The sequence below is a fragment of the Tenrec ecaudatus genome, chromosome 3 (assembly GCF_050624435.1).
Source record: "Tenrec ecaudatus isolate mTenEca1 chromosome 3, mTenEca1.hap1, whole genome shotgun sequence".
In the NCBI taxonomy this organism is placed as follows: domain Eukaryota; kingdom Metazoa; phylum Chordata; class Mammalia; order Afrosoricida; family Tenrecidae; genus Tenrec; species Tenrec ecaudatus.
Window position 1 is genome coordinate 69,207,985 of NC_134532.1, and position 21,567 is coordinate 69,229,551.

At 42.9% G+C, this 21,567-nt stretch overlaps 1 protein-coding gene across 1 annotated transcript in view; it reads left to right on the forward strand.

Moving 5' to 3' along the window:
* SLC10A7 (solute carrier family 10 member 7) overlaps positions 1–21,567 on the forward strand; it is a 289,125-nt gene that overhangs the window by 192,191 nt on the left and 75,367 nt on the right. The window contains exon 6 of the mRNA XM_075543721.1: positions 11,176–11,211. Within this exon, the coding sequence (XP_075399836.1) occupies positions 11,176–11,211 (36 nt within the window). The remainder of the gene's footprint in view (positions 1–11,175; positions 11,212–21,567) is intronic.

Here is a 21,567-nt window from a genome sequence, read left to right on the forward strand (position 1 = left end):
GGCTGATAAACACATGTGGGGTTCATTGAAGGGCAGAGGGATAAATGGCTCAGTGAGCCTCGCCTTTCTAGTTCTCAGGTCTCTTGCTTTCTGATGGCCAGTCCAGGGTGCAGTTGCCTTAGCCAGTTCCCTGTTTCAGCTGGCAAGGCTCACTTCCTGCAAGATCCCTGAGGAGAAACCACTTGGACCTACCCTGATGCAACCCTGGGTGCTGGAGCAGCCATGTGGAGACCCCTGCCAGCCCTGAGATGCTTACACGTTCACTGATTTGGCTTTCCTCCTGCAGTCAGCATTATTGCGTCTGTTTTGTGAGATGGCGGAGGACTTTGTGGATTGATGTAGGACATATGGGTTAACGTTGGACTTGTGGGCTTGGGCAGCACTGGGTTGGGATGTTTTCTTGATGCGCACTTAACCTTTATATAAAACCTCTCTTATACATAGGAGTTTCTGTGGATGTGTTGCTGTAATGTACCCAGACTAACACAAAAGGTATAGTGTAAAACAGGAGTAGAGTCTTCAAATTAAATCTTCTTATATAAGATTATGTCTCTATAATATATACAACCCACTGCCTCCAGCCAGTCAATTCCAACTCATAGTGCCCCTAGATAGGGTTGCTGAGACTTTGTAAGTCTCAATGAGACAAAAAACAGCCTCATCTCTCTCCTGTCAGTGGCTAGTAGATTTGATCTGTTAACCTTTGGTTAGTCTGATGCCTGCCTGACAACACTATTAGGGCTCCTTGTGTGTGTGCGCGTGTGTGTCTGTGGAAACTTTCACTAGAAATTTATTTCAGGATAACAAAATAGATGTGTGCGCAGACATTGGCCATGTTACACGTATGCTTGTTGAGGAAACTGGGTGTGTAGAGAGCACTGAGAGGAAGTGAGAGTAAATCCACCCACGTCATGCAGAAGGAAAGATCTGCATACAGGTGGGTGGTCGCGTGTGTCTCATGTGCTCTGTGTATCTCATGTGCTCTTCTTAAATGGAGCCAAACCAAACTCTGGGACGTAGAGTTGATTCCAACTCAGAGCTATCCTATAAGACAAAGCCGAACGGGCCCGATGGAAGGAGGTAACACTCTCCCCAAGTATTCCTGCCAGTTGAGCGCCTGCTCATAGCATATCTCCCTGTGGAAAGTGATTCCATCATTGCGTATCTCTTCATGAAGGTCCATTCCATCATCACTTCCAAACCACGGAGGATATCGCGGCCCTGCCAAGAGTACACACAACTTGAACCAGCACATTTTCTTTTCAGGAAAATCCTCACTTATATTTAGCAGTGAAAACAAAAACACTTACGTGCAGATGCTTTCCAACATGGTCAACAAGTCTACCTGCACCTGTGTGCCCGCTGTCCTTTTTCCTCCTTTTACAGAGTACAGGCTGTGCTCTCGAAACCCTGCCCTTTGGGCTGCTGCTTAGATGCATGAATACACTAAATCGGTGTCCCACATCCCCCTTTGGGACATTGATAAAAGCTTTGAAAATACTCAGTTCTCTCTCATCCAAACCCAAACCTAAAACCAATGGCAACATAGTCGTGATAATAACTTCCTTAAAGTTACATTCATCCCCCTCAAGCTTGACTTCTCTACACTCTAACAGCGTTGGTCAGGCTGCATCTCTCTTCCCTCCCCTCGAGTTCGTTTTGCCCTCCGCCTCTCATGAGCTTCAGTCTGCACCCTGTTGCTTAGCTGACTGCCTCTACACAAGCTCGCCTTTGTTCCAAGCTTCCTTCGTATCCTTTGTTTTCCATGGCGCTGCTCTGGTTTGCTTCTCTGCCCTCTGGCTGCTCCTTTTCCATTTTCTCTGTCGGCTTCTCTTCTGCACGTGAGTTCGGCCCGAGTGCCCTTCCTTGCCCACTGGACATCTGCTCCCTGGGTGTTCTCATTGATGTCCACTGACTTGAACCACCAAACATGGGCTGAGGAGTCACATGCTCTGTGTCGCCACTCTAGCTCCCTTCTCAACTATATCTATATATATCCCACGACTTATCATCTCTCTCACTCAAGGCCACCTGGCATCTTCTCCAAGAAAAAGTTCATCAATTAATGAAAAATTTAAAATCATTCCCCTATTCTGCTCGGTCTCAGGAACTGGCTTAACAATTTATCTCTTTTATCAAGAAAAAGTTAATTCCGAAAACTAAGAAACTGCCCCTTTTTTTCAGCCACCTTTCCTGTTTACTTAACCAACCAACCTGCCCCTCAACTAGTTCTTGAATCTCTTATATCTATGTAGATCTCTAAAGGTTCATCCCTTTAGACCAAATCAATCCGTGGCTGAATTTCTGCATAACTTCTTAATTAGTCTTACTGTCTTCAATCATCCTCCCCTATAATCTGTTGTCTCAACTCTACTCAGTGATTTTTATCAAAACATAGATATTATTGTGCCATGGCCACAGGCCCTCCCCCACGCCATGCCTGCAACAGCCCCTTAATTGGCTTCCCCTTGCTTTGAAAGGAAGAACAAACTCAGTAGCATGTGTTACTAAATCAACTAGTCTGGCTTCTAGCTTCATTCTCCATAACGTCTACTCTCCACTTCCACTTAACAGTCTCATTTGCTTCCAAATCTTTATACAGACTCCTCTTCCTGCCTGCTTGTTCTCTCCGTCAACTTCCTTTCAACGACCTCTCCTCTGCTTGGCTGACGTCTTCCTTTAGTTAACTAAGTTGTCCCCTTGCTCCTAATAAGCATGCTGAGATTTCCATTTCTAAATACTCATCATCATCTTGTGATTCTGCTATTATTGTTATTTTAATTTTGAGAGCACCAAGTATATATGTCCCAGTCACCATAATTCCTCAGCATCTATAAGGGCCTGGTCTGTAGTCACTCAGTAAACATGTGTTGAATGTATCAGTGACAGATTGAAATCTGAAAAAAGAAGATAGGCCAAATCTAATAAGATAACATTTAATGTGAATATATATGAGGCTTCAAAAGTTTATGGAAGAATGAAATTTAAAGATACAGGAATTTTCCCACAAAATTTCAGAGCGGAACCCCCTTCATTATACATAATATCCTTAAGTTTGATCTGAAACAATCATAATCCTTTGGGGAAAAGATGGTGAAGGTATTTATTACGAGAAGGGTGAACGTTAGAAGCATACTTCTATAATGGGACCCCTTTATAGACATGAACTATTGTATTTATCTTTGACCCAGAACAATCATGACCAAATTCACTGCCATCAAGTCGATTACAACTCACGGCAGCCATATACGCCCTGGTGGCATAGTGGTTATTTGTTGGGCTGTCGATCACAAGGTCCGCAGTTTGAAACCACCAGGCAATCTGTGGGAGAAAGATGAGAACTTCTCTTCCCATAAAAACGATGCCAGCCTAGGAAACCCGTAGGGGCAGCTCCATTCTGTCCTGTAAGGGTTACTAACATACCTAGCACTCAACAAACATTTGCTTAATTTAACGTACTGTCATCTTCACAGGCCAGGTGCTGCTTAAGCAGAACCTCACAGGAGGCCACTGCAGTCCTTGGCTTTGATGATCCAGAAGCTCACTGTCATTAGCATACCCCCTGCCCGGAGGCTGTGTTCCAGGGGCCTGGTGTCAGCCCCTCAGAGTACTCTCATTTTCAGAAATGCCACTTGGACAGCACCATTGGGATGGAAATCTTGGCAAGCAGAGACTCCGAGCAGGGAGAATTCGCTGCGTGGTGAGGTAGTCTCTTCCACCTCAAATAACCCGGAGCAGTTGTCCATCCTCACGATTGGGCAGCGTGACTGTTAAAGAAACCGGATGGCGATGCCTACTGCTAGGACATTCTCTGCCCGGACAAAGCTGCTAAAGTTTAAAAAGAGATTTACTCTCTGAAGGTCCAAGTTTAAAGAAAAAAGTAGTGGCAGAGGCCTCCATCTGCCAACCAACCACACTTTCTTTCCAACCTTTTCTACCCTAGGTTTCAAATGTGTCTTTTTTATTTCTCTCTCTGATTTTTTCATGTACATATTTTGATAACTATACTTACAAGACCATTTTTTTCCCTGAGACCATAAGCCTTGGTCATTTGGTTTAAATTTAGGTGTCTCCCAAATCCCTTATATTCTATTCCATAGGATGTACACGTTCATCTTACTCGTTGCATGTTAGTTTGATAGAACTTCTCTCGTTTCAAAGATACTATGATTGTAAAGATGGTGTGACGGAAGGAACTGGCCTCTCTGACGAGGAAGTGAAGGTAGAGCCATCACCCACACCAACAGCCCAAGCTCACTCCTGTGAAGGAGGGCAGACATTCCTCCACCTTCAAACCAATTCTGTTAACAAACTTCCCTCCTTCCGTACTCAGTGTTTCTTTTCTGGGCGTGATCATTTTACAGTGACCACATATAACTCATAGACAGTACTCTCAACTTGGGGAGTTTATCAGGGAAATAATAGGATCAGAAACAAATCAAAATGCAGTTCTTCTGGCTGCTCAGCCTCCTCTTCGCAGCCATACCTAGAGACACACCTCAGGCTCTGACGCTGAGCCTCCGGCCCCAGGCCCCTTACTCTGTTTGAGAAAATGTTACAATGTTCTTTCAGCTCTGCCAGTTAAGTGCCCAGAAGCACCCTATTCCACCCGTAAGCTACCATCTAAAGGTGCTTAGCTTGAGCTCTGTGGACCCGCAATCATAGCTCTACAGATACGTGCCCAGAGGCACTCCACTCTGAGAAAACCTCCTCTATAAGGTCACTCAGTTTTCTGGCTCTGTGGGCCTGGAAGCCGAAAGCTATCTTGTGCCAGTCACTTGCTTCTGCTGCCACCATTTCTCTGCTATTGCTTGTCACCAGCCACCCCTGTCTTCAGTGCCATAGCTCTTTGTCTGCTGCACCAAGGAAGTGCAATGTGAGAATCAGGGGGCCAAAGGCTGTGCTCCACACCTGGCTCTTCTTTCTTGATGGTAGTGAGATCCCCCACGTCCTACCTGTGGGATGACTTTTTAAGACTAGCAGGATGGCAACACTGACCAAGACCCCTGCTAGCAACCAGTATACTTGATTTGCATGGTCCCCCTTGTGTGTTATTTATTTCAATAGCAGCTGCTCAATCCCCTTATTGTGCTACAAGTACTCAAGGTAGCTTTTAGGAGACATTTATATAAGTTTTCTAAGTGATCTTCATATAAGTACCAGGACAGAATAAAAGACATCAAAATATAACTTTCAAAGTTAAAAAAAGGGACATTCTTATGAATGTAGAAGGACCACACATCCAACATTTATTTAATTGAATACTGAGGGATGAAAGTTGCTTCCAAGGAGACCAGGCATCCCCCATCAGAATGGCTTTCTCAATCCCTGCACAGTGACCAGTTTGAACCACTCAGAGTTGCCTTGTAAGATATAGCTGGCAGTCTGCTTCTGGAAGGTCATGGCCTTAACCCTCTGATGATGCCCCTACGATGCTTGCCTGGCATTGCCATGAGCTGTAATTAACTCAACAGCAATGGACAACAACAGCAACCCATTACCGACACAGCAGCTTAAGGCCTGGAGCACAATAAAACCTTAGCATTGGAGTCATTCTCTCCACCAGCCAGAAATTATTTCCATCTTCACTGCAAACAAATCTGTCGAATTAACCCTGATCGATAGTAAATAACAAGTCAAACCAAGGTAGATTCCTCAGAGAAATTGCTGCAGACTCTTAAATCCATCTGGGTGAGAGTATGTGTAAGAGAGGACACACACCCTGCTGAGGAGAAACCTAGAGAAGACATGCCGTGGGAACCAAAGTGCTACCTTTGGCCTTACTTGCAAATCGCCAGCCGAACCAAACCCCCTGCTATCGATTGCAATGCACGATGACCTTGTAAGACAGGCTAGATCTGCCCCGGCGGGCTTCCAAGGCTGTAAATCTTTATGGAAGCTGATGGACATGTCTTTCCCTTGGTAAGTGGCTAGTGGGTTTGAACCACTGATCTTTCAGTTATCAGGTCGTGTGCTTTTAACTCCTATACCCCCAGGGCTGTCTCCTTAGGAAATAACCTAAGATTGAGGGGGGTTTATGTACCGTATTCAGGAGGCATCTTAAAGCATGGTTAAAAGGTGGTGTAGTGGTTACATGGGGGCTGCTAACTGCAAAGCCAGCAGTTCAAAGTCACCAGCCCCTTGGAGAGAGAAAGAGCAGCAAGCCCTCTATGGGAGGAAGATGAGGCTGTCTACTCCTACAAAGAGCTACAGTCCTGAAAACCCACAGGGCAGTTCTACCCTGACCTACTGTATCCCTATGAGTCAGAACCGACTCCATGGAGATGAGTTTGGTTTGTTTGTTTGTTTGAAGGTAGGGAGGGTGAAGAAACAAACCATAGTGACCTGACCGTAGAGAATAAGGTACCACTCTCCCAGGGGTTTCCAAAGCAGTCATCTTTACCACAGCAGACGGGCAACATCTTCCTCCTGCAGAACTGCTGGGGGGTCCAAACCAGCTGAGCACTTAAAGCACTGCATCACCAGGCCTGCTGAAGGGATGAGACCTTCAGGGTATCTCCACGGGATACCTGCGCAGTCCTGAGCGAGGTTTGGGACCTAGCAGAAGAAAAAGCTTTCTCTTTGGGGAGAGCTTCAGCCATGGGCTTGTTGGCCTTGAGGAGAGCGTTTCCTGTCCAGAAAGTCCTCTTGTCAAAGGCACACACACCACAGGCGAGGGTGCTCGAGACCCGGGGGGTGGAGGCTGGCTGTCATACGACCTTGCAAAACTGAGGTCCTCTCCTTCTGGGATCATTGACCTGATTAACACAGGTCTTTGAGTTAGTACCTTTGAATTTTAAAAAGGAAAACAGAAAGGCACCATTTCTAACTTCCACTATCCTGGAGAAATAAATCTAAATCAGTTAGGATCTGTGTGAGCCCGGTAGTTATTAGAGGAACACCTTTGATGGGATTTTCCTGTTATACACAAATTAGGAGTTCACTTCCATTTTGCAGTTGTAGCAAGTCCTACGACTGACAGAAGCATATAAACAGTTTGGTTGTTTTGTGTTCATTTGCTTCTCTATTTGGATTTTAATGTGACTAAATCACAATGTCTCAGATGACACTTTTTTTTCCCTTTCCAGTAAAATCATGGAAGTGCATTTGCCCAACCATTCACATCAGAGGTGTAAATGGATTTTTCTTTGAAAGTTGATCAGGAGATAATGAAACTTTGTGAATTGACTTCTTCAGGTGTTGTGTTCAGAAAGCTTAGCTTACCACCCCGCCTTCAGGAATGCTGACACCAAGTCTTGACCTTGAATGTCGATGGAATGAGGTGACATCTTCTTGTGCTTGCTCATCCCATTGTCTCTTTGGATTTTAACCATTACATATTTGTAAGGAAAATAAATCAAATTGAGCCTTTTTACTTCTTTGAGAGAACATTACATGTTGACTGGACTTACTGATTTGTCATTGATTATTTCAGGCGCCGTTTCAATTTGCAGCTCATTCTTGCTACCATTGATATATGCAAAATCTTGCCTTAAAACTGCTGTATTAGAATCACATTCTCCATTTCTCACAAAGATTGATTTCTCCCTTTCATGTCATCACAACCCATTGCCATCGTGTCAATGCCTACCCAAGGTGACCCGTAGGATAGGGTAGGGCTATCCCTGTGGAATGTGGAGACTAGCTCATCAAGGGAGTAAAAGCCCCATCTTTCTCCCTTGGGTCTTGCAGTTAGCTGTCTAACTTGTCACCACTCATCGCCAGGCCTCCTGCTATGCTGTCCCAAAGACCCCCTGAGTCTGAAGTTCCCCTCAGCCCTACTCCCGAAGTGGAACCCTGAGAAAATAGCTGGAGATTGCAAAGCTGTTGTCTAGACCCAGGAAGAGCACAAGCTCTGGCATCCAGAGAGTTGTGGGTTCAATCCTGGCATTGCCTCTTACTAGTTCACTTGTCCCTGAGGCTGTTTCCTCACCTAGTAAATGGACTGCTAAAGTCGACAGTCCAAATCTACCAGTCACTCCTTGGGAGAAAAATGGGGCTATCCTAATCCTGTAAAGACTTATAGCCTAATAAGGCCTATATAGGATCACTATGAATCAGAATTGACTTGATAGCAATTGGTTGGTTGCGGTATCTCATAGAGTTATTGTAAGGATTGTGTAATATACATTAATTCTTAGCCTAGTAGCTGAAACAAAATAAATACTCCATATGTCAGCTCTTAGTGTTTTAATAATGGTTGTAATGACTTCACAAAAGACTTAATTATGTTCTAACACTGATTATGATGATGATTGTGCAACTCTTCTTGATGTGATTGGACTATTGAACTATAATGATATGTGAATTATATGCCAATAAAACTGTTAGGGAAAATAAAAGAAAAAATCAAGCAAAAACAAATAATAAGAAAAAAATCTTTAACTACAATGCTTTCATCAGAGTTAATGGCATCAGGACTGACCCATTTCCAAATACAACTGAACAGTCGGCTTCGGTATCATATAATAATTCTGTGGTAGTTAATGAACTTCATATTTGGGGCACAAATATAAGCCCTTGGAAGAGCTAAAAACAAAAACCCATGATGTGTTGGTCAGCACACACTTGAAGTATTCAGGCAAAACCCCCAAATATGCAGAGAATGCGGCTCTATTCCCCAGACCGAGCTTGCCTCTGAGAGCTGGTTATTGACTCTGAGATAAGATCCTATAGCAGCTAAAACCAACACAGATGCCATAAGCAGAACTCTGCAGAAAACTTCACCGTCCTCTTAAATCTACTACCCAGTTACTAATGTTGCAGTGGAGTGAGTTCTGGATTTGGAGATGGAAGAAGCTGCCTCAAGTCCATGGTTTCCTATTTATTTGCTGTATGATTTTGGGCGGGTTACTTGGCTTTTCTGAACATCCATTTTCTCGTGTATAAAATGGGGCTAATTCCCTCCGAATTTTAAATGTCTTGCAAGTGCTAAAGCAAGATGCTCTGCATGGCCTGGCAGTACTACGATGATCATCCGAGGAGCCCTGGTGGCGTAGTGGGTAACCTGTTGGGTTGCTAACTGCAAGGCCAGCAATTGGGTCCTCCAGCTGTGCTGTGGTACCAAAATGAGGCTGTCTGCTCCCATAAGGATTTACAGCCTCGGAAACCTACAGGGGCAGTTCTCCTCTGTCCCATAGGGTCACAATGAGTCAGAATCAACTCAAGGGCAGTGCATGTCTTATCATCCCATGAATGAGAAAAAAGGAAGAAAAAGAGCTGGGCATCAGGAAGAGCAAGAAATGCCAAGTTTGCTATTTAACACCAGCGTGGCATCGATGAACTCCCTCTGTTAGCTCTTACTATTTTAATGATCATTATAATGATTTCACAAAAACTTAATTATGACGCTCTTGTCAGAGTTAACGATATCATGTGGCATCTGCCAAAAGTTAAGTGTGTCCCCAGAGTGGTGATAATGCTCAACCTTCTGACTGGGTGAAAAATCTTACCCTATCACAGATACTATGTCTTGTTTGTTAGATGTCTTATCAGTGTTATAGCTATTTGTAATTAACATTAATGCATGTTTCTATTAGCCTTTCTCTGAATTTTGGTACATTGGTGGGTAACAAAAGTCAGACTGATTAAGCTAGGTGATACTCTTTTAAGTCTAATCCCGTCTTCATTTTCTAAAATATATACTGACTCATTATTCTAATCCATCAGTCGTTTGCATCATCAAATGTGTGGACCACGCCAGTGGCTCCCATATAGGCTGACACTAGGGAGCAATTCTCACTTTTAGATTAGAATGTGCAACATTGTGTAAAGTGTCAATAACACGACCGTGTGGAGTTGAGAGCTCTTCCCAAAGTTGGATAACCATATTTTGTGTCACTGGAAGGTAGTAGTTCAGTCTTCTTTTGCCATTTTAGCTCTTGTAAATGTGCTAGGTAGAGCCTGGTTCAGCCGATGGAGTTGATGAGACAGAATTACACATATTAATGCGTACACTTAAATATAACATGTAAATTAAAATGTTACATTCCTCTTTGCCAGTTGCAAAAGTTTATATAATAAAGAAGCATTTATTCCATTATTTAGTAAGAAAGCAAATCTGTGTGGTATATGGTATATGGTCACATGGGCATATGCCCAAGAGAGTCATGAGACCAATGTACATTTGGCATATGCCAGTTCTTCTTGGATCACATCCCAAGGAATTCTATTCCTTTAGAGACAAAAGTACTTCTTTCTAAAGAACAGATAGACTTTTTCCAAAGGAAAAAAATGGTCCCAGACCTGGATCCTGGGGACAATTTGGTTTTGATCTCTGTTAGTCTCTCTCTCTCTCTCTCTCTCTCTCTCTCTATCTATCTATCTATCTATCTCTGGAATTATCAAGTTCAAGTAGAAATCATTAATAAAAATACAAAAGGCTTTGTCTTGTCGAAATCATGAGAAAGTGTTGAGAAAGAAAGGAAGAACTAAGAGGGACGAATAACCAGCTGCAGCTCAAAAACTGACACCTGTCACGTGTACTCTCAATGCAAACACCGAGTTTAAAAATTTAACTTCATGAAACCTAAAAGCTTGGATCTGGCCTCATCGGCAACAGCCTCAAACTGTTCGCTGTCATCGACGAAAACAAATCTTTTGCTCGCTTCCGCCTAGGGGAGACAGAAGGACGGAGGTGGTCCTATGTGGCTAAATTAGATGAAAGACTTGCCTTCCACCACTGAGACATGGGGGCTAATCAAGTGAAATGAGTTTTGAGATCCCAGCTCATTTCCTAGGGGAGATCAGTTCCCATTACAAAACCACGACATCTCATTCATCACAACCGACGTGGTCTTTGCTCAGGAGAGGACCCCGACTGGGACAAAACCACCTGTCTCCTCTCGAAAGGGGGCACTTTATCCAACTTAGAGTTGAAAGCCTTGGAGTGGGAGAGCTTCCCAGTCCCCAGCTTCCACCCCTGTGATATAGCAGGCACCATGGAAGGGAGCTTAAGTTTTAAAAATGGAAAGCCGAGTGTAAGGAAGATGGGTCGTTGCACTTTTATTGATGTCTGAGCATTATCATCGGGAGAGCCAGGATTGGATCTCCTCGATTTTATTAAGCAAAAGTAAGAAGGATACGCGCATGTGTGCATCGGAGTTTAAAATGCCAAAGAAAGTGTGCTGCTTTCCATGCTGATAAATGATCACCTTCTCTTTTATTTCTTTTCAGGGCATCATTGTAACACCCCTGTTACTGCTGCTATTTGTAAGTACTTCCATGTTGTCTTTAATACCTTTTATTAAAACCCTTAAGAAAGGTCATTAGAATACAATTGAGATTTGAAGTCCTTTTGCATCAGTTTGCATCCCATTGTGCTCTGTTCTCCGGAATGAGCTCTGTGAACTAAGCAGTAAGACTCAGACACAAAGATGCTACAGAGTCTCCAGAAGCAAGGGCAGCATCCGGGCCCAGTGGCATGGGCATGTGACTTCTGGTGGAATCGTTAATTATGACAAACGAATGGCCTGTGACACAGGTCACAAATGTGGCATTCTTTATTTTCTCATTAATAAAATGAAGGTGATTGATAGTGACCCAGTGTGAGATAACACTGGACAGAAAGAGCACGGGCCAGGCATCAGAGCAAGCTTGAGTTCCAAAGCTGGCTCTGATAATAGCCAGCTCCCTGACTTTGGGGAACATTGCCTTAATTTCCCCACCTGTAAAATGGGAATCAGTAAGACCAACCCTCCAAGTATCACCCAGGGATAATGAGTTGTGTTTTAGAAACAAACAAAAAAACACAAGTAGTACAAGCAACTGGATAACTGAACACAACGTGTTCTGAAAATAAGAAAAGCTAATTAGCTGCCTTATTTCTTTTGGCACCAAGCGTATGAAAAATTGGATGAAAGATTATAATAGAAATTAATACTATCTCATGCTGAGCAAAGCATATGTAATCATGAATGATACCTAAAATATTTTATGAGCTACATGTTTTTTTCAGACATATCTCTTCCAAATATAAATCACTTCCCTTATCACTGACGTGCGTAGTGGGGATGCTTTGCTGGGAGTGAAGTGTAGCAGTATGACTAGCAGTATTTGTCACTGAATTAAAACTATGGGGGAAATTTATTTAATTATGGCATAATTACCCAAGTTGGAATTCAATTAGAGTAATAAAGTGAAAGCCCTCATTTCTTCCAAGCTGTGTAGAAACTAGAGAGGGATAGAAATATTAACCAGTTGAATTTTGCATCTTTCATGAAAGGCATTACCGTCAGGTATATGTAAACCTAGCCTTCCCTTCCCTCTGAAATGCCAACTCCGTACTGACAAAAGGTGAGTCCAATCATCAAATCATTTCCGTTAGCATCACTCTCAAACAAACTCACTATCAGCCAGTTGATTCTGACTCATAGTGACCCTATACGACAGGGTAGAACTGCCCCTGTGTGTTTCCGAGACGGTAACTCTTTATTAGGGGAGTAGAAAGCTTTATCGTTCTTCCTGGGAGTGGCTGATGGTTTTGAACTGCTGACCTTGTGGCTAGCAGGCCAGCTCGCAACCACTACACCACCAATCTCATTACATTGGACTTCAGCAATCAGCACGTGCAGCAAGTCAAATGGAAATGCAAGAATGTTCATTTGCATTAATTTGGAAGAAAAGACTTGGTGGCTGACATGAACTATCAGTGTTTTTTAAGATCAGGCATCACAAGGGCAATTTTGGAGTCTTCAATAGGGACAAGGTGTGGACGAGCCTGAGGCCCACCCCTTTATAGTTGTTGGTACACAATCCAAGTGTCTTCTCTCTGTATAAATCTCAGCTGATGAAGGGGAGAAAAAAAACAGCTGGTGGAAAAATTAGAAGCAGTTGAAGAAATTCTGCAAGACCCCCACCTACTTGCACCTGTAGCTGTATTCTTTGCGTCCCCTTCTGTTTCTATGTCTTTGCCCCATCTAAAGCCAGTTCCTCTAGATGTATAGCACATGCCATTTCTTCTTGCCTGTGTAACATAGGTTCCCTAGATATGCTTCTTTCTTCTAGATTATCAAATTTTCCTTATCTACTGGATCACTTTCATCAGCCTTTAAGCATTTTGTAATATTATACTTTAAAAATCACCCTACCAGCAGTCCATTTCTATGATCTCTTTTAAAGAAAAACTCTTCAAAAAGTATTTTTACACACATTCATCACTCATGTAAGGAGCCCTGGTGTCCTAGCAGGCTATGTCTTGGGTGGGCTGCTAACCACAGGTCAGAAGTCTGAACCCATCAGCTGGTCTGCAGGAGAAAGCTGAGGCTCTCAGCTCCTATAATGATGTACAGTTTTGGAAACCCAAAGGAGCAATTCCTTTTCTTCTGTCCTATAGGGTCGCTAGGAGTCAGAATCAACTTGATGGCAGTGGGTGTGGGTTTTTGTTTTTTTGGGGTTTTTTTTCTCGCTATCACTCATTTGGTATCTGTATGAGCTCCTGCTGTATGCAAGGACCTGTCCTGAGGACTAGGGAAATAGCAAAGGGTAAAAAAAGATAGATCATGGCTTGCATACAGCTTTCATACAAAGAAATCCAAAGAAATGAGTAAAAATATAGATTTTTTAAAAACAGATCAGATGGGTGGTGCATACTGAAGAACAAAAGTAAGGATGGGGAATGAAAAGTGCCAGAGGAGGAGTGCATTTTAACTAGGGTGGTCATGTTGTAGGGCTCACTGAGAAAATGGTATTGGAGCCGAGGACTGAAGTTGATCATGGGAGTGAGCCTTCTGGGGGGGGATGAGTGTTCCAGGTGGAAAGAATAGCAAATGCAAAGGTCCTGAGGTTAGGAGTATGCCTAGTATCCCTAAGGAACAGCAAGGAGACCACCGTGACTGGAAGGTCATGAACAAAAGGGGGAAAATAAGATGAAACAAAAGACACGGTGACAGCCAAATTATATAAGGCCGTGGAGTCCAATGGAAAGAGTCTGAGTGTTAATTTGAGAGATTCAAGAAGCCATCCAAAGGGTTTTGATTGAGGGAATATTTTGACATACTTCTTCAAAAGAATAATTCTGATGATTGGGTTGAGTCTAGCTTGTGGTAGAAGCAGGAAAGCCAGTGTCATAATCATGGCCAAAGATTGCTATTAACTTAGACCAGGGGGGTAAGAATATATGATTGGAAATGTTTGGAGGAAGAATTTGAAAGCAGAACTGTGAGACCAAGGAAAGTTGTGAGGAGAAGAGACAGATCCAGGACGACTCCAGTCCTGAGCAAGTAGAGGGTGGGCTGCCATTGCCTAAGAGAAGGAATCCTGTGGGGTCGAACAGATTCAAAGGAACTCATAAAGAGTTCAAACTTGACTATGTTTGGATTGAGATCCCTTTTAGATGTTCAAACAGAGGAATCAGGTATAGAGTTAACAACGTAAGAGTTCTGGAGAAAGGTTTGGGCCAGAGACATACATTTGTGAGAAGTTGACCTGGAGATGAGCTTTAAGCTAGATGGACCCCCCCCCCAAGATAATGAAACAGAAGGAAGACAAGCAGGGAACTGAGTTCATTCCCATGTTAAGAGCTCAGCAAAGACTGAGAAATGGCTCATTTGTCCAGAAGGAAAACATGTAAAAGGATTTTTGGTATTATGTAGTTCAAATTCACCAACACCTCTAAGGGAGAAAGATGAAGCATTCTTCTCCTGGGAAAAAATTCAATCTGGGAAATGCGCAGGGACAGTTCTGCCCGGCCCTATAGGATCCTGTAAGTCAGAATGGACTTGGTGGCAGTGATTTTGTGTTTGAGTAATAAATCTAGCAGAGTGCTTGCTTTGAAGAATAAGGAATGACCGCCTATGTCAGACGCTGCTAATAGGTCAAGTAAAATAAAGTTTGGGAATTCACCACTGGATTTAATAAGAGGGAGGTCACTGGAGACCTTAACACCTTCCATCACATCTTACTTGTCAAGAACAATTTCAGCAGAGTTGTAGAAATGAGATCCTGATCGGAGTGGATTTAAGAAAGAATGGGGGATGACTTAAAGACAATAATCAATAAGTGTTTTGAGACATGGTGCTGTACAGGTGAGATAGTTTATTGTGCCGGCCTGGCTGATAAACACATGTGGGATTAATTGAAGGGCAGAAAGATGAATGGCTCGGCAAGCCTCGCCTTTTTTGTCTCCCGCTCTTTGGTCATCAGACCAGTGTGCAGCTGCCTTGCTTGTTCTGTGCCTCAATTTGCAAGCTACACTTCCTGTGGGACACCTAACCTATGGACTGTGTTGCTGTAATTTGAGGTCCCTTTAAGACCACACAATTGTAATTTACCTCTCTTGAGCTGGGGACTGGCAGTTGGTGAACTGGCTGACTGTTGGTGACCTACCTTGCTGTTTGTTGCCTGTGCTGGGATAGCCTAGATCTCTCTACAGAGGACTACCTGGTGGCCCTCAAGACTTGAAGGACTGCCAGTGTCTCACAGCTCCCTCATGGGAGTGAGTTGCACTGAGCCATTTGTACTGCTTTATAATTTAATTAACTGTTTATTTATTATGTTATATATCTAGCTATGTTTATAAATATATATATAATTATTAGCAATCTGGTTTTGTCTTTCTAGAGAACCGTGCCTAACACAACAGGGTACAAATAAATAAGGCAAGGAGGAATATAAAGTTGGTTCAAGAGAATATTCTCTCTCTTTATGAAGTTGGAAAAATAAACATCACGTTTGTATGCATTAGATTAATTAATTCCATTACAGAGAGGGGGTTGATGTAGATAAAAGTGGGGAGAATTCCTAGACCCTTGTCCTTGAGTGAGAGAAAGGGAATGAGTCGTAGTGTGGAGTCCTGTATGGATGGCTCATCTATAGAAATGGGAGGGAAGCCATGATATAGGAGTAGACATGGCAATAACTTCATTGATACGATTATAGTTTATGTAAGCTTTCTTTGAATTGTTTGTATTTTTTTTTTCAATGAAATGGGAAGTCAAGTTAGAGGTGGAGAACAGGAAAGGCAAGAGGTGTGAGCTGTTTAGAGGAAAAGATATGAAATGGTATGCAAAACACTCAGTGAGTAAATGAAATGGGCAAATGCAATGACATGGTTCAGGAGCATCAAACACACCCTGATACTCATTACACTGCGCTTTGCTCAGGCTGAATTTTCTCCCCACACATCCTCCTGGCTTCCTCCTTCACTTCCATCAGGTCTCTCCCAAATCCCATCTTGACCAGTTGATAGGAAATAGTGTTCTATCTAGTAGTGTACAATCCATCACTTTCTACGCACCCACGCTGCTTTCTTGTTCTTTGAAGAGCTTATTAATATGTGACCTCTTATACAGCTGTCAATGTGTTTATTTTCTACATTCCCCAACTACCATGTAAGCACCACCAGAGAGCAGGCAGCTTGTTCCTTTGGGTCACTCCTGTGACTCCAATACCCACAATGGCACTTGGCCATAGGGGCCGCTCAAAGGCCCTCTTAGAATGGATGATGGCAGAGAATGGTGCATCCATGAGGTAGCATGAGATGAGGAAGAAGCAGACAATGTTGGATCTATTTGCAGCCCAAACCAGTTATGCCATTGTGCAGGCGTTGTGCAACGCTCCTCAGCCTCACCTTTTACCCTTGTAGAAGCATATTGTGAAGGGGAAAGAAGCACGCACCTGTTCTCACCCACCAACTCACACTGTAGTCACCTGAAGGACAGAGGAGATGCGCTCCCCCCCTCCCCCCCGTGGATTTCCTAGGCTGTCAACCTTGACGGGGACAGAGAGCCTCATTGAGCAGCATGGGGGTTCCTTATTTAAAACTGATGTTTTGTAAAGGACTGGACTCTCATTCCAGGAAAGCTGGTGAGGTTCTGCATAAGATTCATCAGATGCAATAGTTTGCCAGTTCGAGCTTGAATGATGGGCTGCCTTAAAATTTAAAGCATTAAGGTTCTATAATCTCATATAATCTACGTAATCTACATACTTTTATAATCTTACAGGTAAATGGATCCACTGCTCACCATGACTCACAGGGAGAGTGTTGATATTTTTCTTGATACGGCACATTTTTCTCCCAAGAGCCAAAGTACTTTCGTATATATAGATATATATTTATCTTGATCATATATTTTCGACATATGCAGGGATGTTGATTTTATGTGTGGGTAGGTAGGCATCCGTAATAGAGTCTCCACCCACAAGGATTAATTAAGGCCTGATCTAGCTTTAAAAGCTGTACTTATAAATTGATTGCTTAAAATTCCACATTTATTTTCCCTATGAATGTGTCTTTTCCCTTCTATTAGAAGTGGTGTCAGCTAGATTCTAAATGCTACTAGGCCAGGAACCATGCATGTGTCTATTACTTAATAAAAATTGTTACTGACAGAGGGATCCCTCCTAGAGGGCAAAGAACAGAAAGCTGGGTGAGTAATGAATGCTTAGAATTATCAACAAATGTTGGAAAAGGTTAAGATTGCAGCCTAACCATTGAAATCTTTCCTTTCACCTGTCTTTTTTTTAAATCGTTTTATTAGGGGCTCATACAACTCTCATCGCAATCCATACATACATCAATTGTGTAAAGCACATTTGTCCATTCATTGCCCTCATCATTCTCAAAACATTTGCTCTCCACCTAAGCCCCTGGCATTCTTTCCCCTCCCTCCCTGCTCCTCCCTCCCTCATAAACTCTTGATAATTTATAAATTATTATTTTGTCATATCTTACCCTGTCCGACATCTCCCTTCACCCCCTTTTCTGTTGTCTATCCCCCAGGGAGGAGGTCACATGTAGATCCTTGTAATCGGTTCCCCCTTTCCAACCCACCCTCCCTCTACCCTCACGGTATTGCCACTCACACCCCTGGTCCTGAAGGAATCATCCGCCCTGGATTCCCTGTGTTTTCAGTTCCTATCTGTACGAGTGTACATCCTCTGGTCTAGCCAGATTTGTAAGACAGAATTGGGATCATGATAGTGGGGGAAGAGGAAACATTTAGGAACTAGAGGAAAGTTGTATGTTTCGTCATTGCTACATCTCACCCTGACTGGCTCATCTCCTCCATGAGCCCTTCTGTAAGGGGATCTCCAGTGGCCTACGAATGGGCTTTGGGTCTCCACTCTGCACTCCACCCCCTCATTCACAATGATATGATTTTTTGTTCTGATGATGCCTGATACACAGGCTAGTGTACTTCTTCCATGTGGGCTTTGCTGCTTTTGAGCTAGATGGCCGCTTGTTTACCTTCAAGCCTTTAAGACCTCAGGCACTATATCTTTTGATAGCTGGGTACCATCAGCTTTCTTCACCACATTTGCTTATTCACCCGCTTTGTATTCAGAGGTTGTGTCGGGAAGGTGAGCATCATAGAATGCCAATTTAATAGAAGAAAGCATTCTTTCATTGAGGGAGTACGTTAGTGGAGGCCCAATATTCCTTCTGCTGCCTTAATACTAAACCTATTAATATATGCACATAGATCTGTTTCCCCATCCTCCTTTTACTTGTTTTAAAAAATACTTGACAGTAAATACAATGCCCATCCATTTATCCGATACAGAGAACCTGCTGTGTACTGCAAATAGGATAGTGGTCAATTTGAAATTGTTCCTTCCTGCAAAAAGCCTCTAATTGGATATCAAACGTAAGATAAATAAAATTAAAATTAAGTTAGAAATTTGAAGTTACTACTTCCAATGATTCGTAACACTTTAAAGGAAAATTAGTGAAATAGAAAACACTAATTATGTAGGAGTGGTGGGTTTCCTGGATTTTGTTTTCTGAACCATACGCTGTGTGCGTTTCCATCTGAGGAGATGCAGGGGTGGCCGGAAATGTCTGCTGTGGCCAGGGTGTCCACTGTCAAGTTTAGACTTGCTCATGTGCACCGTACTGATTCTGTGTCGGTCAAACACCACTCCAAAGCTTGCCCGTCTTTCCTTGCCCTTGATATTATTCATCACAAATACTGTATTTAACAGGCTTTATCATAGTTTTCATTCCGTAGCAAATAACAGAGAAGAGTCAAGGAAAGAAACTTTACAATGTGAGATGTAGTGTAGCACGGTGTTTGAGAGGAACAGGTCAGAGTGCTGAGGTAAGCAACGGCGAAATTAGGCAGTAAGGTTTTAAATCCTGCTGGCAGGGGTTGGCACAGTTTTAAGATGAAAGAGCCAATCCTGTCCCTCACAACAACCTAAAAATTATTCAAGATCCATAAATATACTTTTGACAAACAAATGAAGTCACCCTTTTTAGGTAATGTCCTTTAAAAAATTTTTATAAATGAAACTATGGAAGTATTTTTTTTCCATTTTCAATTTTTCTTCAGAGTCACGTGCACATACCTAAAGAGCTGTATATAGCTGGAGAGCCGCAATTTGCGGGCCATTGTTCTAGGGCAGTCCATCGGGAGGCTCATTAAAGCCTCTGAGTCCTGGCGGTAAAATGGTTACTCACTGGGCTGTGATCTGCATGGTCCCCAGTTCAAAACCATCAACAGAATAACGAGGTATAAACTACCAAGGGCATATGAGAGGGGGGAAAACGGAGGGAGGGGGGGGGAAAGAGGACCTGATGCAAGGGGCTTAAGTGAAGAGCAAATGCCTTGAGAATGATTGGGACAGGGAATGTATGGGTGTGCTTTATACAATTGATGTATGTATATGTATGGATTGTGGTAAGAGTTGTTGGAGTCCCTAATAAAATGTAAAAGAAGAAAAGAGGAGAAAAAAATGATTAGGGCAAAGACTGTACAGATGTGCTTTATACAATTGATGTATGTATATGTATGAACTGTGAAAAGAATTGTATCAGCCCCAATAAATTGTTAAAAAAACAAAAACAAACCATCAACAGATTGGGTTTTCCACGCTCACAAACTGTTAGTCTCAGAAACCCACGACCACTTGTGTGTGTTTGGGGAGGTGGTGCTGGTCACTATGAGTAGCGCTGACTCAATGGCAGTGAGATTTGGTTTGGTTCTGTGGGACTCTGTTGCTGGCATTCTCATTAATAGCAAGTTCACACCTTCCTCCTGGCATCTCACTCAAAGGAAGAGATGAAAGGAAGCAATATCTAAGCCGCTTCTCTCTCACTCGGAAAGTTCAGATAAAGTAACTAGCTGTAATTAAAATGAAGGCAACCAGGTGTTGAATGGCATCGTCATGGGCTCCAGCTCCATAATTATGAATTGGTGGTCCTAGGTGCCCTGTTGAATCAATTCTGACTCATCGGGATACGATGTAGAACCAGAGAAACACTACCGAGTCCCGAGCCGGCCTCACTCTTGTTGCTGTTTGAGCTCATTATCACAGCCCATCTGTCAGGCCATCTCACTGAAGGGCTTCCTCTTTTTCGTTGCCCTTTTCCTTTATCGAATCTGATGGCCTTTTCCAGAGATTCATCTCTCCTGATAACCTGTCCAAACCGATTCATGAGGTGGAGTCCTGTCATCTCTTCTAAGGAGCATGATTCTGTAGCCCACCAATTTGTTTTATACCATCATGCTAAGCATGGGAAAACCAAAAACACTCTGACACTATGCCATGCGAACATTATCCCAGGATTAAAATGTACCTTAGCATGAAGACCTCTTGAAACATGTAGTCGTGGTCTTCGAGCAGGGAAATGAGGCCATCTTCGGGGGGGGGGGGGGATCACATGGAAACCTTAGGATACTAAGCAAACAGTCACCTACCTCCTCGACATCACTGGAGCAGAATAACTGCTATTACTGCCATCTTTCTAACGGCCATTTACTGCCCTCATAATTTGTTCTTGATGTCATGCCACAACTCCTGTCGCCTTTGGCCATCCATGTTCAATCCATCTAAACTGCTCTGGAGATGGTCTCAAAATTCAGGTGGGATAGATTCAAGGTCATATTTTGGCTCTCATCGACTTGTATGGCTATGGATATAATCCTTTCACTGACAGCGCTTCACTTCAATCGAGCTGGAAAGTTTCATTTTTAATCATGAAAACAACACCATTCCTCTTCACTTGGCATTCCTGGCATGATTATTAGAATATGATGGTCTGATTCCGAATAGTCAATACCAGGTCAGCTCACTAACGCCTAGGGTATCAATCTCCATTTAGTTTTTGACAATTTCTAATTTTCCTAGATATCCTTCATACATTTCATATTCTGGTCACTAGTGGGTGTTTGTAGCTGTTTCTTCTCATGTCCCGTCAGCAAAGGAAGGCCCTGAAAGTGATGCTCCATCCATATCATTTAAGTCAACTCTACTTTGAGGTGGCAGCTCTTCCCCAGTTCTAATTTGAGTGCCCCTACTAGAGGGGCTCATCTTTGGGCACTTCAACAGACAATGTTGTGCTATCCATAAGGTTTTCAGGGACTGTAATTTCAGAAGTAAACAGCCTCTCCCATCTTCTTAGTCTGAAAGTGCCACTAAACCCTGTCCATCATGAATGTCCCTACTGGTGTTTGAAAGACTGGGGCACCACTTCCAGCAACACGCAAACCACCACAGTATAACAAATGGAAAGCTAAGGTGTGCCCACTAATGTAGGTGTCCACATGGCTATTCATGTCACTGTACCTATATTTCATGGATATTAATCTAGGAGTAAGATTTCTGCTTCATAATGCATTT